The 16,178-nt window shown below is 46.4% G+C and overlaps 1 protein-coding gene across 1 annotated transcript in view; it reads left to right on the top strand.

The window, feature by feature from the left end:
* The window catches only part of TBC1D22A (TBC1 domain family member 22A), a 269,910-nt gene that overhangs the window by 131,259 nt on the left and 122,473 nt on the right, over window positions 1-16,178 (top strand). The window contains exon 10 of the mRNA XM_080938816.1: window positions 15,626-15,701. Within this exon, the coding sequence (XP_080794942.1) occupies window positions 15,626-15,701 (76 nt within the window). The remainder of the gene's footprint in view (window positions 1-15,625; window positions 15,702-16,178) is intronic.

Here is a 16,178-nt window from a genome sequence, read left to right as displayed (position 1 = left end):
GAGAGTCTTAGCCCTCAGGGCATCAGGAAACCAGCTGGGACACTTTCTAAGTAGGCGTCTCAACTCAGCTATTGGACCTGAAGGTCAAGCAATGCTTCAGAAACTGTATGGCTTAGACCCTGAGGCTTAATCTGAGTGGATCAGCAAAGTGGTATGTTAAGGAGACTTGGGTTTGCATTGCTTTTCATACCTGAGGCTAACAGGGAGAAATTAGTATCTCCTGTGTAAACGAGGAGCAGAAACCTCTTCTCTGCTCTTGATGCAGATGGCCCTTGACTTGTTTAGTTTCTTGTAAAGACAAATGTGCCCACTAGAGACTTGTTTGGGCCTAAGCATCAATTTATCACGTCCCTCCTTCTTAATTGTTTCATATTTATTTCTTCTTCAGGACCTTTAGGCCTTCCCCTGTTAGGGAAGGGATTGAACTGTAATATAAAAGTTTATAAATTATCATTGTCGCTTCTTTGATTGTGAATGATGGGACTTGTGCCATTTCAATACAAGATTATCTGGCTTCTGTTTGTAAATAAGATCGCTATACAACAGAATCAATGTTGGCCTTTCATTTTTCACCTGAGCTTTGTTGTCTGGCAAAGTGGTTTATTGACAGGGCTGACAAGCAGAAGGCACCACAGTTCTCTGGTACCTATGTTTATAGCGCGCTCACAGCTCAGTGGGAACTATCCGTCTTTCCCTCACATGACAAGGATTGATTTCACGGGAGCCTCCTGTGAGCCCAAGTTGAAGGCCCTCAGTCCCACCATTTGGGATTTGGGAGCTTGGCTGGATTCTTGTGGCTCAGGAAACCCCAAGAGCCTAGAGATTTCAGGGCTCTTCCATGCAAGAGCCAATTTTGTTTGAGTTTAGCCTGTGAGGGCATGAGCGTGGTTAAAATACAGGCTTGAGTGACCAGCAGCCTATTCCCCCAAGGGCCTGCATGGCCCTATCCTTTACCAGTGGTGGCTTGTTTCCTAGCCCATTCTCTACTCCTGTTCACACCTCTCTTTTATTTTTGTTCTGTTGGAGTGTTCTTCCCTGAATATCCATTTCCTTGTGGCATGGTCTAGGTTGAAAACCCTCAGAAAATAGTCTTGTTTTGTTGAATGCTGATTCTCCTCTCTGGTCTTTACCTGTGTCTCTAGTTCTTCTATAAGGCTAGGTTGACTTGTCAAAGTGTGTTGGCCATCTATACCACTTCCTGAGGGGCTTCCATGGAGTCATGATTCCAAACTATGGACCAAACTAGGGTCACCAGCTTTGTGGCTAGTAGGCAGTGCCCTCAGGGATGAAAATGGGAGTTAGGTATATCTTCTGCATGTGGGCAGTATGCCTTGTATAATATAGATCCAAGGCCCTACCTGTACACCAGGTGGATACTCAGAGAGAAAGGCCACTGTCCCAGGTTACACAGCCTATGAAGGAGCCCACATTTGGACCTCCATAGCTCCTGTGGCTTCTACTTTGCGGAAGTAGATAGAATAAGTTGTTTTGCAGGCAGGTTCTAAAGCAGTGGTTCTCAACTTCCTAATGCTGTGACCCTTTAATATACTTCCCATGTTGTATTGATCCCCAACTACAAAATTATTTTTCTTGCTATTTCATAACTGTGATTTTGCTATAAATCATTAATGTAAATAGTTTTGGAGATAGAGGTTTGACAAAGAGGTTTAGGAGCACAGGTTAAGAACCTTAGTTCTGAAGGATATAAACCACATCTGTCTTGTTTTTGTTTTGGACACTCTGGGCAGCTGCAGCTATGTTTGTTTCAATGTGGGCCTCAGTTGGAGATTCTGTGCCCACTAAGTTATTATAATTGATCTGCTAGCTGTTAATTCCTTCAGAGTATGGTGAGCATGCCTGTGCAGATGCTGAGGGTCACTGTGGTAGATCTGATCAGCACTGCTCTTGTAGTCCAGACCTGAAGTCCAGTGGGGCTAGGTGAGAGACAGGAGAGCAATAGGCATGAACAGAGAGAACTGGCCAGGAATGCTGGCCCAGGAGGAGAGCAGATTTTGGGAAAACTGTTGTCACTGCAGCTGCCTGGCAAGGACCATGTGCAGAACACATGTGACTTGCTTTGGTGGCTTGTCAGCAGCAAGGACAGTCCTCCAGAAAGGAAGTGTGCTGGCCTGCTAATAGCCAGCCAGTACATTTGAGGAGAGTCTACAGATGTACTGTGGCTTAGGTTTTCCTGCCCTGGAAGTGTGATGTAAGAGAAGAGCTGGCCCCGCCCTGGGAGATCTGGGTGGCAGGGTGTGCAGAGCAGAGCTGCTCAGGCCCATGTGTTTCCATGCACAGGCTCACCATGTCATTAAACAGTCAGCAGTCACATTCCTTCGCACTGTTTCTTCCTCAGAGTAGTGAGCCATAATCTTCTAACACTCAAATTCTTTCCTTGGAAGTTCAAATGTTACTATTGGTAATAGCCGCTATCTGTTATCTGAAGTCATAGAGGAACTGTTCATTTTGGGGGAAATATCTGGTAAGGTCCCATATTTGCATTGTCTGTGAAAGTGAAGAGGGTGTCCTGTTTAGTTCACAGCTATAGTAGCTGCGTGGAGCTTTTCTGGAGACAGCTTAACTGTCTCTGTATACAAGGCATTTTTTGCTCTCCATCCTGCCTCAAAATGTTGGAAGAGGTGCTTCTTCCAGACAGAGCTTGAGTACTTTCAGTAGGAAAATTACACTTAATTAATTAATTTAAAAAGTCTTTTTTGAGACAAGGTCTTTCTGTGTAGCCTTGGTTGTCCTGGAACTCTCTGTAGACCAGTACAGCCTTGAACTGATAGAGTCGTCTGTCTGCCTCTTATGTGCTCACATTAAAAGTGCGAGCAACCACCACCCAGTTAGCTTTAATTTTATTGTAGCAGTTAGATTCCTACTTCAGGATGGGTGCTCTTCAGTGAGGCTGACTTTTGATTGAATTCACAGAGCTTTAGGAATTCACTGGCCACAAGCAAGGCTTGGTGGTACTGCCTAGGTTCTTGCTCATATGCTGGTGTCTACTCACTGTGATGTGTGTTTCAGTACAAATGTCAGCACAGCGAAGAAGGTCTTTTGTGTCCCTGTATTTTTGTAAAAGCAGCTTTGTTCTAACAGACAACTTGAAGGGGTCTCAGAGACCCCAAGAGTTGGCTGGCTGGTCATTGAAGGCTTCTGAATGAGACTCATGTTTTCCTAATCCAGGCACATGGCAGTATCACTAAGAAGCCCCAGAGAAAGTACAGGATCTGGACCAGAGTCCTGGCAGAGAGGAGCAGGGAATGAGAAAATAAAGCTAGGAAAGTTTGTGATCAGATGATCTTACACGGGGTGATGGCTCATTCCAAGCATGCTTGCTATGAAGCACAACATCCTATACACTCTTTGCAGGGGGAAATGGGACTGAATCAGTAGGAAGCTATCATACAATGGTCTGAAGTCAGCAGGAAGCTAATCAAGCAATGTTGCACAAGGAGAACACAGGATATCTCAAGTTCTTTATAGACTAAGTACACAGCAACCTTGGGACTGACAACTACAGTCTTTTAGGGGATAAGAGCTGAGTTTCAGGATCTGAAGTTGCAGGTCCCCCAAGACTCTATCCCCAAGCCATTACTGGCCTTGCCAAGCATGCTCCTGGTTTTAGAGTAAGAACTCTATTTTTCTCTGTACACCAGGGCCTTAGGAAATGCTCCCAGCAAGAGAGCAAGTAGTGAGCTTGTGTGGTAGGAAGCTCCAGTATCACTGTTGGCAGGGATGGGCGCCCTAGTACATTGACCAAAAGGGGTATGGTATGCCTAGGTTTAAATAAAATGTTAAATTAAAAATGTGAAGGGCGGAGGCACAGTTTGCAACCAAGAATACAACTCTGAAGATGTTGATCAAACTAACTGTAACTTCTGGCAGCTAGAATTTCAGTCATTACATTCTGCAACCCAGTAGACACAGCAGAGGTTCTGAGGAGATGAGAGGCAGAGCAAACTAAGACAGAGGGAATGGCTGGAGGGAAGATGACAGTGGGAAGATGATGGCTGAGAAGTTTGGGCTTTTGCTTTATTACAACGTGAGCACCACACTCACTTTAGCCTTGGCATATTGACCCTTTGTTGCTTAGAGTCAATGAATGAAAATGGATCTGAGAGAGAGAGAGGCAGGGGTGGGGTTGGCGAGTAGATGTGAGGTGGGAGGTGTAGAACAGAGACTTGAGGGATGTGCAGAGAGAGGGTAGGTGGTGACAGGAGCTGGAACTGGAGTTAGGTGACAAACAGTCCCGGAATCAGCAGAGGCTGGAGAAAGCAGGAAGATATGCTTGACCCTGTGAAGAAAAAACACTGCTGAAGTAGACTGGATTGAAAACCAAGAACCAGCTGTACACTGTGGGAGGTAGTCAAGACAAACACAATGCCCCAGAAGGAAAGAAAGGGTGGGGGAAGTGCAGCCATTAATGCCATTGTCCTAGCACGTCCTAGCCTTGGTACCTCCCAGCTAGATTGTGGCATATCAAAATTTTGGCCCTTTTAGTCTGGCTACTGCTCAGCTGGCACTCAGGAGTCAGGGCAGAAGGATAAGAACTCATGTGGGGTTAGAGCTATGGCTCCCTGATTAAAGACTTTCCAGATGATCACTCAGGTAGTTCACAGCCACCTGTAACTCCAGCTCTAGGGGATCCCATGACCTTTCTTTGGCCCTTGTGGGTAACACCCATATTAAAATAAAAAAGAGAACATGGAAGTTGGACATGGTGACATAACACTTTTAATATCTGCACTTAGAAAGCAGAGTTCAAGTCCAGCCTGGCTATCTAGTGAGAGTCCAGCTACATAGTAAGTTCCAGGCCAGCCAGGCTATCTAGTGAGAATTTGTCTCAAAATAAACAAAACCCCAAACCATGAAAGTATAAGGAAGAAGGGCATGTAAGAAGTGGGAGGGTGGGATAATGAGGTGTATGAATATATGACCAAACCCATTGCTGTGCCTAATTAATGTGAGCTAGAAAATCTCGAAGGGTTTCTAAGATGAGGAACATTTGTATTGCACAGTCTTAGGTTTGTCCAGGGGACACCTTGAGTCCTGAGGTAGCCAGAGAGCAAACTTAGTCTTGTAGTTCACATGGGATGTATGTGAGAATGGCCACCCTAGGAGCTGCTGAGGGACTGTATGGCTCACAGCCTGAGGAGTGCTCCACAGCCTTAGAGTAACCGTGTTCAGGCCCTCTGTGTGGACCCCTCCCCCCATATTGTTCAGGTTGGTGTGGCCCGTCCTAGTAGGAAATGCTGATGAGGCAGGGACCCGGAGAGTCATGAGTTTGAGGCCAGCTTGGGCTACACCTTTGTGTTGAGGCAGTAGATCTCAGTGCCTGGTGTGATCTTAGCCCCAACCCTGGAGGAGCACTGTGGAAAGAGTTTGAGCTTGCAGTCAGCAGACACTTGCACCCAGGAGACTCTGCCTGTGACTCTGGTGCAATGAGGTTGAAAGGAAAGTGCTTGGTGGTGAAGCACTTGCTAGCTCTGGTATTCAGACCCAGTAGCTGCCATCTAGTCTCATGCCTCCTCTGACCCAGCTTTTAAAGCTTGATGCAGTCATCAGTGATGGGACAGAGTTCCTGGGTTTCTTCCCTAGTGCAGACAGTAGGTCCCCCGTGAAATTCCAGCAAGTTTAAGGTGGAGAAACAGCATTGTTCTTGTGTTGTTCCCTTCCTTCCCCTGGTCTTCAGGCATCTCTGAGTATCTTCTGGGTGCCTTGTTCTCTTGGTCACACAGGCCCAGTTTGCAGTCAACTGCACATGAGTTTCTGTGGCTTGACTCTCTGTGGCCATCTAGGATGTGAAGTGAGGCCTTTCAGGTCTCCTGCTGGCTGGTGCAGTAGACAGGTGTTTGAAGCCTATGTAGGGACAGTTCTTTCTGACCCCAAGTACACTTACAGGCCAGCAAGAGGTGTAGAGTTTAAAAAGAACATGCTTGGCCTAGTTTTTTCATTTGTTCTACAGTTTTCTACTTTTCTTTTCAAACAGGTCTTTCTGTATAGCCCATGCTAACCTTGGTCTTGTGATCCTCCTGCCTCAGCTCTGTTTCTGACACACAGGTTAACTGTTAAAGCTGCTTTTGGTATTTATTGCTTCCTCTGGGGGATGACTTCTGGTGCAGACTGTGGGAATATGTACGAACAGATTCTGCTGGTTGGATAGTTCTTAACAAAGGATTGCATGAAGACAGGTAGCTGGCTTTAGGCCTGATGAAGCTGCTTTGAATATTAGTGCTCTGGGGGTACAGGCCGGGGATTGACCCCTGTGGAGTCTCAGCCCTTTGCTGTCATGGAGTCCAAGGTCTGGGTAGTTAGGAGTTCCGGGCTGCCAGTGCCCTTCTCTGGCTCCTCGGGGATTATTCTTGCGTTCTAGCCAGTCTGTTCATTTCCCTAACAGCACTCAGGCCTGGGCTTGTCGGCTGGCCATTACTGCTGAATTACGGCTCCGTGCTTGCCTACCCTGAAGTCACACTATTACTCTTAGACTCATTACTTAGCAGGACAGCTTCTTTGAGGAGAAAAGAACCGTTGCCTTTTATAATTAGTCATTTACATTTCCTTTTCCTTGGGGAAGAATTATTCAATCTGAGAACTGGTTGGTGGCCCTGGCAGAATAGGAATGGGAGGGAAAGTGGCTCCATTTTCCTGGAACTTGCCAGTGAGAAGGCCACCAGAGAAGGCTGGTGCCTGGAGTGGGCATTGACCTGACACAGGAGGTGACCTTCAAGTAGAGCTGTGGTGACCCTCGGGAATGAGCTCAGATGGCTGGGACTTCAGACTGTGTCCCAGGGGCTAACTCCTGCTTACTCGGTTCAAAGGAAGGAGAGCAAGGGAGGACCACTGTGCTTAGACACGGGACTCTGCCCTGGCCTTTGTGGACAGTGAGAAGAAAAGCCTAGAGGAAATCCTACTGACTGGGGAGTGAGTGGGCGGAGCACATGCAGCTTATAGACGGGAACATGGACCTCACTTGGACCTCACTCGGATACCTGCGGATGCTGGATCTGTGTCTTGAAGAGTCAGAAGTGTGATTTTAGAGTCTTGGTCAATAAAATTAAGGTGTATTAAAGTGACAAAATCATTCTGTAACTGGGCTATTAAGATTCATTAAGAATGAACTGTAAATAAGTTACAAATGAAATAAAAGAACAATAATTTAAAATGGTGTTGAAAAAGATAAAACATCCACATTCTTGCTTAAACAAAAGGGGTATCCTTTTAAATCACCAAGCTCTCCATTGCCTGAATATGTCAGTCAGCTGACCTCCTGCTGAGAGAAGCCAGGGTGTCTCCATGCTGGCTCCTCTGAAGTTCCTGTGAATGCTCAGCACATGCCTTCTTACTAACATTCCCACTTCTCTTGAATCCTGACTAGGAGTGACTGGGTCTCAGTGTGGAAGGAAGGTCAGGTTTGTTTTTTTTTTTTTTTTTTTTTTTTTTTTTTTTTTAAAGAAAAAGCCAAACCTTTCCACACAAAACTGAGCATACCACACTAGGTTCACAGAGTACCATGTGGGGTACTCACCAGCTGTGCATGTTTCCTGCCCATCTAACATGGAATGCTTTCTTCCACGTTATACTTATTCATCATAATCCTTTGTCATGACATATATCTGGAGACACTTTCTCCCCACCATGGCATCTCGGCTTATTTTTCAGACAGTGCCTTCTAATGAACAGAAATCTCTTAGTTTTGATAGAATAATTTCAGGGTGTGTATCATTTTCTGTGCCATGACTAAAACTCACAGGATGCCTTATGTTTCTTTTCTAGAGGCCCTAGAAGTAGTAGTTTCTTTTCCAATTGCTGTGAGAAAATGTCTCAGTGAAAGCAACATGAAGGAGGAAGGGCTTATTCTGGTTCACAGTCAATCACAGTGGGGACATCCTAGCTGCAGGAACATGAGTTGGCAGGTCACCTTACATTCACAGTTAGAAAGCAGAGAGTGACAGTGCATTCATTCACACTCAGCTTGCTTTGCCTGTTATATATAGATAAGATCCCCTGCCCAGGGTTTGGGTTCGCCCGTAGTTAAGGCGGGCCCTCACAGATCAGCATCATTAGTACCTCATAGACATTGTGAGAGGCCAACCTTCCCTTAGATAGTCCTCACAGGTGCCCAGAGGACCATCTTGAAGATGATCCTAGATTCTGTCAAGTTAGCTAACCCTAGCCACCACACCTCATTATTTCCTTGTGGCTCTGCAGCCTAGCTCTTGCATATGCTATGAGAGGAGGTGGGGGTTGTTTCTGTGTAGATTGTGTAGTGACTACAGTGCCATTTGTTGAGGACAGTTTTATTCCTCTTCTGTATTAGATTGCTTCAGCATGTCTTCTGAATTTTAACTGCCTAAGGGTCTGTTTCTGGATTTGGTTCTTGTCTATTGCCGGACTGCTGGGCCTTCATTATGCAACCCTTCCTTTTGTAAATACTGAAGTATTTCTTCAACTTTGCTCCTTAAAGAAATTGTCTTGAAGATGTTTGGTTCTTTGTAAGTAGTTTATTGTTAATCTGCTATTTTCTTAAAAGCAAAACAAGTCTGATAGGATTTTCAGTGGGGCAGTTGTGAAGCTATTAGGTGTGTTTTCTTAAAGTTGATATTTGTAACATAGAGTTCATGAACATGGTATAGTTTTTAAATTTAAACTTTATCAATATTTTATAGTTTTCATTGTGTGGGTTTTTGTTGTTGTTCATATGTTAAGTTTACTTTTGGTTGGGGACTTGCTTTTTCTTTTTTCTTTCCTTTTCTTTTCTTTTCCTTTCTTTCCTTTTCTTTCCCTCTTCCTCCATAGTGTTTCTCTGTGTAGCAGCACTAACTGTCCTGGAAGTTACTTCGTAGATCAGGCACCTTTGAGCTCACAGAGATCTGCCTGCATATTCCTCCCAACTGCTGAGATTAAAGGCATGTGCACCACTGCCCAGCTTAACTGGAGGTTTTCAATATTGCTTTACATAGTATATTGCTCTTGATATTTTTTTTTTACTGTATGATGACAGCTGGATAAAAACATGTTTTATAGCTGACAAAGATTATTGTTCATTCTTTCTATACATCAAATTGCTCTCCTTTGCTGTTTGTGTTCATAGTACTTTGGGTCAGGGTTTCAGTCAGGGTAGGATGTGGACTGTTCATCTGCTTATCCAGGCTGAGTGAACGTAAAGTTTGGTCACCAGTGAGTGCCAAAGCCTTATTCACCCCAGAGTTTGTCAGAAATTTTCTATTTCATGCTTCTAGTTTGAGGAGCTGCTTTACAGAGAGCAGCAGTATCTGGGAGGAGAGATAACCAGGGCAGCAGGTACAGCAGGCTCTGCAATGTCTGCTCATTTCTGCCTGCATCTCTTCCAAATTGGCTCCAGGGACCTTTGGAAATGAACCAGCCGATTTATTGATTGATTGTTTGATTTCTGGAGCCGTGTGTGTGTGTGTGTGTGTGTGTGTGTGTGTGTGTGTGTGTGTGTGTGTGTGTGTGTAGCTGCATATATATGAATATCCATCCATCATCCATCATCCATCCATCCATCCATCCATATACATAATTTTTCCTCTCTTCTCCCTTTGTCCCCTCACATATTACCCCATCAGCCCTTTTCAAATTTATGAGCTCTTAATCTTTCTTTATTATTATTATTGGTGTGTGTGTGTGTGTGTGTATAGTTTATTTAGTATTATATGTATATGTTTTTAGGGCTGATCACTTGGGATTGGTTAGCCAGTCAGGGTGCTGATATTTGGGGAAGGCTAACTCACATGGGTGGGGCCATATAGGATTTCCCTCATCTACATTGGCAAGTCACCTGTTGTTGTCACTATTTGGGTCTTGTTTAGGGAGCCATAATGTTAGGATTCCACAAGGGTAGCTTCACTGTCATATAGAAGACATGATCTTGTAGAAGTCTTTCCTGGTCCTCTGGCTCTTACAATCTTTGAACATCCACTTCAGCAGTGTTCCTGAGCCTTGGGTGTAGAGTTGTGTTGTAGATGTATCGTCGGGACTGGGCTCACCACAGTCAGTTGTTTTGGGCATTTTAGATGGTTGTAGCCTTTTGAAATTGTTTCTGTCTGCTGAGAAAAGAAGCTTCTTTGTTGAGGGGTGAGAGCTGCCCTTCTCTGAAGTTCTTAAGTCTAGGTTCACACTCCAAGCAGAGAGAAGGTGTGCTCCTCTTTGTGGGTGAAGTTTGTGTCATTGCCAGGTCACATGGCTGGATGTGCTGCCCCAGTCTGCCTTTCCTGGGCTGCTGAGGATTTTGAGACTTCCAGCTGTAGTAGGTGTGTCTTCTTCATTGGCTTTGCTAGACTTCACCATATAACCTGACTCTTAGTGCTAGCTGTGCATCCAAGGACCACTGTGCTGTTTTGGCAGATTGGTATGTCACAGATGGTCTCCTGTTATGATTCTGCTTGCTTCTTGTCAAGGTCCCATCTTGAGGCCCTTCTTGTCTGATGACACCAAACACTTGCATCTCCTTTATTAGGGCCTCTTTTCTCCCCTCTTTCTAGACTGTGCTTGTGTTATTTAATGTGCTCATCTTCTTGCCTTTTTTCTTTTACTTTCTCCCTTCCTCCCTCCCTCCCTCCCTTCCTCCCTTCCTCCCTCCCTCCCTCCCTCCCTCCTTCCTTCCTTTCTCTTTTTCTTCCTCCTTCCCTCTTTCCTTCCCTCCCTTTGTCCTTCCTTTCTTCCTTCCTTCCTTCCTTCCTTCCTTCCTTCCTTCCTTCCTTCCTTCCTTCCTTCCTTCCTGCCTTCCTTCCTTCCTTCTCTCCTTCCCTCCTTCCCTCCCTCCCTCCCTGGCAGGGTCCCACTATATAGCTCTGGCTGCCTTGTAAACCAGGCTGGCCTTGAACTCACAGATCTACCTGCTTCTTCTTCCCAAGTGCCAGGATTAAAGGAGTGTGCCACCACTGCCTGGCATCTAGTAATAAAATCTTTTTTTCCCCTTTCTTTCCAAACTTCCTTTTAATGGCTGTTTTAGAGCAGCTTCATGTAAAACATAACCCTGGAGCATTCCCATGTAATCTCCTCCCTCCCCACCAGCCACACTTGCCCCGTTCTGAAGAACGCCTGCATTAATGTAACACACTCATGACCGACAGGGTAATGTCAATGAGTCATGACCAACCGAAACTCATAGTTTAATTAATGTTGTAAACTCTGGGCTTGGCAGATGCCTAACAACATGTGCTGTCCATTAGTCTTTAGCAGATATGCCTGTGCCACCTGTTCACCCACCTCGCCTTCCATCGAAACCTGGTCCCCATGGTTTTGTCCTTGCCAGAATGCCACATGGTTGGCAGGGTGGCCTTTGCTGACTGGCTTTGCCCATCCTGTTACTTCACCCTCTATCCTGTGGTGGCTGTTCTGAGCACTCTGCACTGTCTCACTGGACCCTGCCCACAGTGTTGTCATGCCGTGCTGCTTGCCTGGTGTCCGAAAATGAGCCTAGGGCATGTTTCTACAGTGGCTTAGCGAACGAGGCTCCTGCCCTGCTGTGTCTCAGACACCTCAGTGTTAGAGGCTGTCCTGTGATCAGCAGGCTGGGAACCAGGGAGGTTGGGAATGTACTCGGGTAGGTGCTGTGGTTAGGTCCCATAAGGTGCAGTTGCTCACCCTGTGCCCTTGTGATGGGTCATGCTTCCTGTCTTTCATAGGTGAGAAGCAGGAGGAAGTCGAGCTAGCAGATGGGAAACAAGGAGTTAGGCAAGGTGCCATGCGTTTTCAGTGGCTGGTCTGTGCTGACTGCATTCTGAGAGGCTTGCCACAAGCCTGTCCTTGTCCTCGTCCTTCCCGCCTCTTCTCAGAGGCTGTAATGGAGACATTCGGGGTATCGCTTTAACCAGTGCTTCTAAGCTTGGAGGGACAGCTAATGTGATGGATGACATAATCACGATTCAGAATGAGTTCAGCTGCCTGAAATACCAGCCCGGACCAATCAAGTGAGCACATTAATAGGAGTAAATGTAAAATCCTGCGTTCAAGTTCAAAAACCCAGTCAGACCAGGTCAGTGGGAAGCAGTTGGGACAGTTTGGGTTGACTGCGCCCATGGTGGGAAGCTCTGTCATCATTTTGTCTCCATTATGGTTCTTGTCTTGTAGCTGATAGCCCACCCCATCTGTGGTCCCACTCTGTTATTTCTACGTGGCACAATCAGGATCTTTCCCCAATTCAAATCTTGTAGCCATGACAGTGGACTGCTGCCCTTTTCCCTAGCTGACGTCATTGGGTAGCTGTGCCTCTTTCTCACCTTCTGCTTGCAACTCCTTCAGAATGGCCTCCTCCCATCTCTTGCCTTGCCCCACACTTCCCCTTTCCTGAATATGTCATGCTCTCTAGGGACCCTGGGGCCCCTCTGTGCCCTGCTCTCAACTTACAGTTTTACTTAGAACCTTTTTCATGCAGCCTAGGTCTCACTTCCTCACAGCAGTGTTCCCAGACAGGCCCTATACTGTACCCCAGGGCCAGCACCCACTGTGGTCTTCCCTTCTGTGCTGTGTCCCTTCTGTATTGTGTTGTGACTATATGTTTTATTCCCCCAAATTACATGTTTTGGCACAACAGGTAATTTCTAAGTGTGGCATTTTCCATGTCAGCTCTTTGTGTGTGTGTGTGTGTGTGTGTGTGTGTGTGTGTCTGCCTGTCTGTCTGTCTGTCTGTCTGTTGAATGATAATTAATTCAACAGGGTGGCTCTAAAGATGAGCCCTGGCCTGGTGTGTCTATCTTTGTTAGTGTAGGCTGGCAGTTAGCGGGATATACAACAGGCTGTGCCATCTCTTGCATCCCAGCTTTGCAGCCCTCAGCTCTAGTTGCTGCCATCTTGGAGCACTCTGTGTAGACTTTAGAGCTGCTACCAGAGCTCTATGGAATCTGGACTTGACAGATTTCAAGCCATAGAGCCAACCTAGACATAGACATAGGGCCGTCCCCAGCTGGACCTCCCTGACCTCCATTAAAGGTGGGCTTTTCTTTCCCATCCAGTGTTGGACCAGTCCGAATGCTGCTCTTTTTGTCTCCTGTCTTTGGAATGCCAAGGCCTTCTCATTAGCCTTGAAGGTCTTTTCAAAATAGGACCTCCTTCCTCTTTCTCTTTTTTCCTCTTATAGAATGATGTCATTCTTGCCTCAGTGTTTGGATTGTGAAAAATCAGCTTCCCTTTTTGAGCTTTGAACAAACTGAGAAATAAAACAAAACAGTGGCAGATGGAAGCAAAGGAGAGCTGTCATTCTTGCTGCATAGTGGGCTTGACATGTTTTCTAGTGTGGAAGCCAAATAACTGGCTAAATCCACACTGTCTCCAGCCAGTGCTGATAGGCTAGGGCTGGGTAAGAAGTAGAGCCCACAGCGCCTCTGTCCTCTCATAGAGCAGTGATTAGTCTCCTGGGTGGGGTGGAGCTCTCACCATGTAAAGCATACTCCAGGTGTGGGTGAAGATTAGGAGATGTGTCACCCCTGAGTTCTTCATCTGTTATTGGGGTAGCCATTACAGCCCCAGTCAGTTGTACAGGGAGGCTTGTCAACCTCAGTGAGGTTTGTCAGACTAGAACATAGTAAGTGGTCAGTAAGACCTTTCTGACCCAGAGGCTGAAAACCACCCTTAGGTCATCTCTCATTTCTATCCATTGGGACTGTTCATAAATTCCTCCATGCAACCCACTAACTGAAGCAGTAAAGTCTCTCAAGTCATACATGGCAAACTCAGATCTGAAGACAATGTCTCTGAAGAGCTGTAGGCTAGAACCAAATTTTCTATGGCTTTTAAGGTCAGGTATGTTAGAACCTAGTTAGTCCAGATTCTGGCTTCTGCTCCATCTCAGCTAGCAGGATGCTTGGCTCTTTGGGATGAATACAGCTCCCTGGGGCCTAAAGTTTTAAGCCCAGTAGTTGCTCCTTCTGAGAGCTGATTTCCATGAGAGTGCATAAGCCTGTCAGAGATCCAGCCTTCCAAGTCTGGGTAGGAAGTCATTCCAAGGCTCCGGGTAGTTCCTACCATGTTCCCAGATCCTGTCTTTGCTGCTGCTCTAGCTCTCTGGAGGGCCTGGCCTGGCCCTGGTGAGGTTGCTAGGCACAACTCTTCTTTGTCTAACCCTTGCATACAAGTAAGCTGCAAGTCTAGAGGCCCTCAATGCAGTTTTGTCTAGAAGAGATGTTCCAGCATGCCTTGGTCTTCCAGCTGCAGATAGACACCTGTATAACTTGTAGGCTTTGTTAGTACGGAGCCACAGTGGCAGCTTGGCATTGAGAACTTCTGCTAGCCAGTGTTTGTCCTTAATCCTTTTCTGTCTTCCTGGAAGGTTCTCCCTTCAGGATCAGATGCTGAGGTTTCCTGAGTGCTATTGCCATGTTCTGAAGGGGATCAAGGGCTGATGTTTCTAACTCTGCTCTGTTGCCTGCTGACTGCAGACACTTGCTGTCCTTGAGTGCAGGTGGACTGGGTGCCCCACCATCTGTGAAGCTGCAGAACCCGCTCACTGTGGACTGAGAGGGAATGAGCATCCTTCCCTGCCCTCTTGCCAGTGCTCCAAGCTACTTCTGAGTGCTCTCTTAGGTTTGAGGGCTGCCATTTGCTTTGCCCATGTTGCATCTGAAAGCCTTTCCCTCTACTGCTGGCTTCTGTTCTGTCTGAGGCTCGGAACAGTCCAAGAAGGTGGGATGCTGATTCTCATCTCACAGATGAGACCTATGCCCAGAGAGACCACACACTGTAGGTGTCACATAGCTCCTAAGTATTAGCTATGCTTCTGTTTCAGGTCTCTGTCACAAAAGCTCCCTCCCCAAATCTGCCCCCCCACCCCTGCCTCCAATCCATATGAGTCACATGTCACTTCTCATGCAGTGACTGCATTCCTAGTGCTTGAGTGCTGCACTGTCAGCACATTTGCCGTTTCTCATTGGCTCCCTGGTGGGTCGGGTGCTGGCTGTCCAGGTGCCCAGCGAGGTGGTCATTCCAGCCGGTGGTTCTGCTCAATGAGCCAGACACATGGGTGATGGTTTGTTCAATTTAAATGTAAATATCCAACATTAACAAATAGAAATGTTCCATGAAGCGTTCCTGGGAGCCGTGTGCATTCTCTGACATCAGCTGGGAGAGACCTGTTGGTGCTGTGCTCTGTTGATGCTGTGCAGAGTGTGGCCTTGTGTCTGGTTCTTGTAAGGCAACCTAGCAGTGTGTAATTGGTTTGTTTATAAAATGGTTTTACCTTATAAACTTTTTTTCACTGCATTTTCCTCTTTGGAGTATCTGGGTTATTGGAGGGGTGGTGTGCATGTGTGATATGTCTTTATGTATGTCCAACCATGTGTGGTATTTGTGGGGGTCAGGAGTTAATGTCCACCCATGTGTGGTATTTGTGGGGGGTCAGGAGTTAATGTAGCTTGCCTTCCTCAGTCACACTCCCCTTTATTTGGAGGTATAGTTTCTTGTTGAACCCAGAACTCATCAGTTGTGGCTAGTCTAGTTAGCTAGCCTGATCTGGGGATGCCCTGTCTCCCTCTCCCAAGTGCTGAGATTACAGGTGGCCTCCACAGCTGCTTGGCTTTTATGTGGGTTTTGGGTACCTGAATTTGAAGCCTCAAAGTTGCTTTATTTTATGTGCATTTAATATATGTTGTTATTTTTTTTCCCTTAGGACAACTATACCTTTGCTCAACCTGGGATCCAGATGAAAGTGAAGATGCTGGAAGAGCTTGTGAGCCGGATTGATGGTAAGTCAGTGTCCAGCGCAGCCCCGCCCTGAGGCAGGGAGAGTGCTAGAGGGAGGTTAGGGAGGCGGCCTTGTTCCTCAGCCCTGCCAGACACCACCACCCTGCCCTTATCTGGCTGGTGGTACCTGGGTCGGCTAGCTCTCAGCTAAGTGCATCCTTAGCAGGAGAAGGTGCTGTTTTGCCCTTCCATTTCGTGCTCCAGTCAGGACTCAGTGGGGAAGGAAACACAGTGCTTTTGGCAGCCAGCCGCCCTCCTGGGTCAGCTGTAGCTTCTCATCTGGGCGGCAGGGTGGTTGCTGATGGCTGTCCTTTGCCTTGCCTCCCCTGCCTGGGTGTATCATTTGCTATCAAGGAGGATAGAATAATTTCTCCATGGAATCCAATTAATTACCAAGTCCAGAAAGAACATCTTCAATATTATAGAAAAATTATAGTGTGTGCTCGGGCAATTTTAGATTATGCTTTCATGTTTAAGTG

The sequence above is a fragment of the Micromys minutus genome, assembly GCF_963924665.1.
Source record: "Micromys minutus genome assembly, chromosome: 27".
NCBI lineage: Eukaryota > Metazoa > Chordata > Mammalia > Rodentia > Muridae > Micromys > Micromys minutus.
This window is presented reverse-complemented; position numbering and strand designations above follow the sequence as displayed.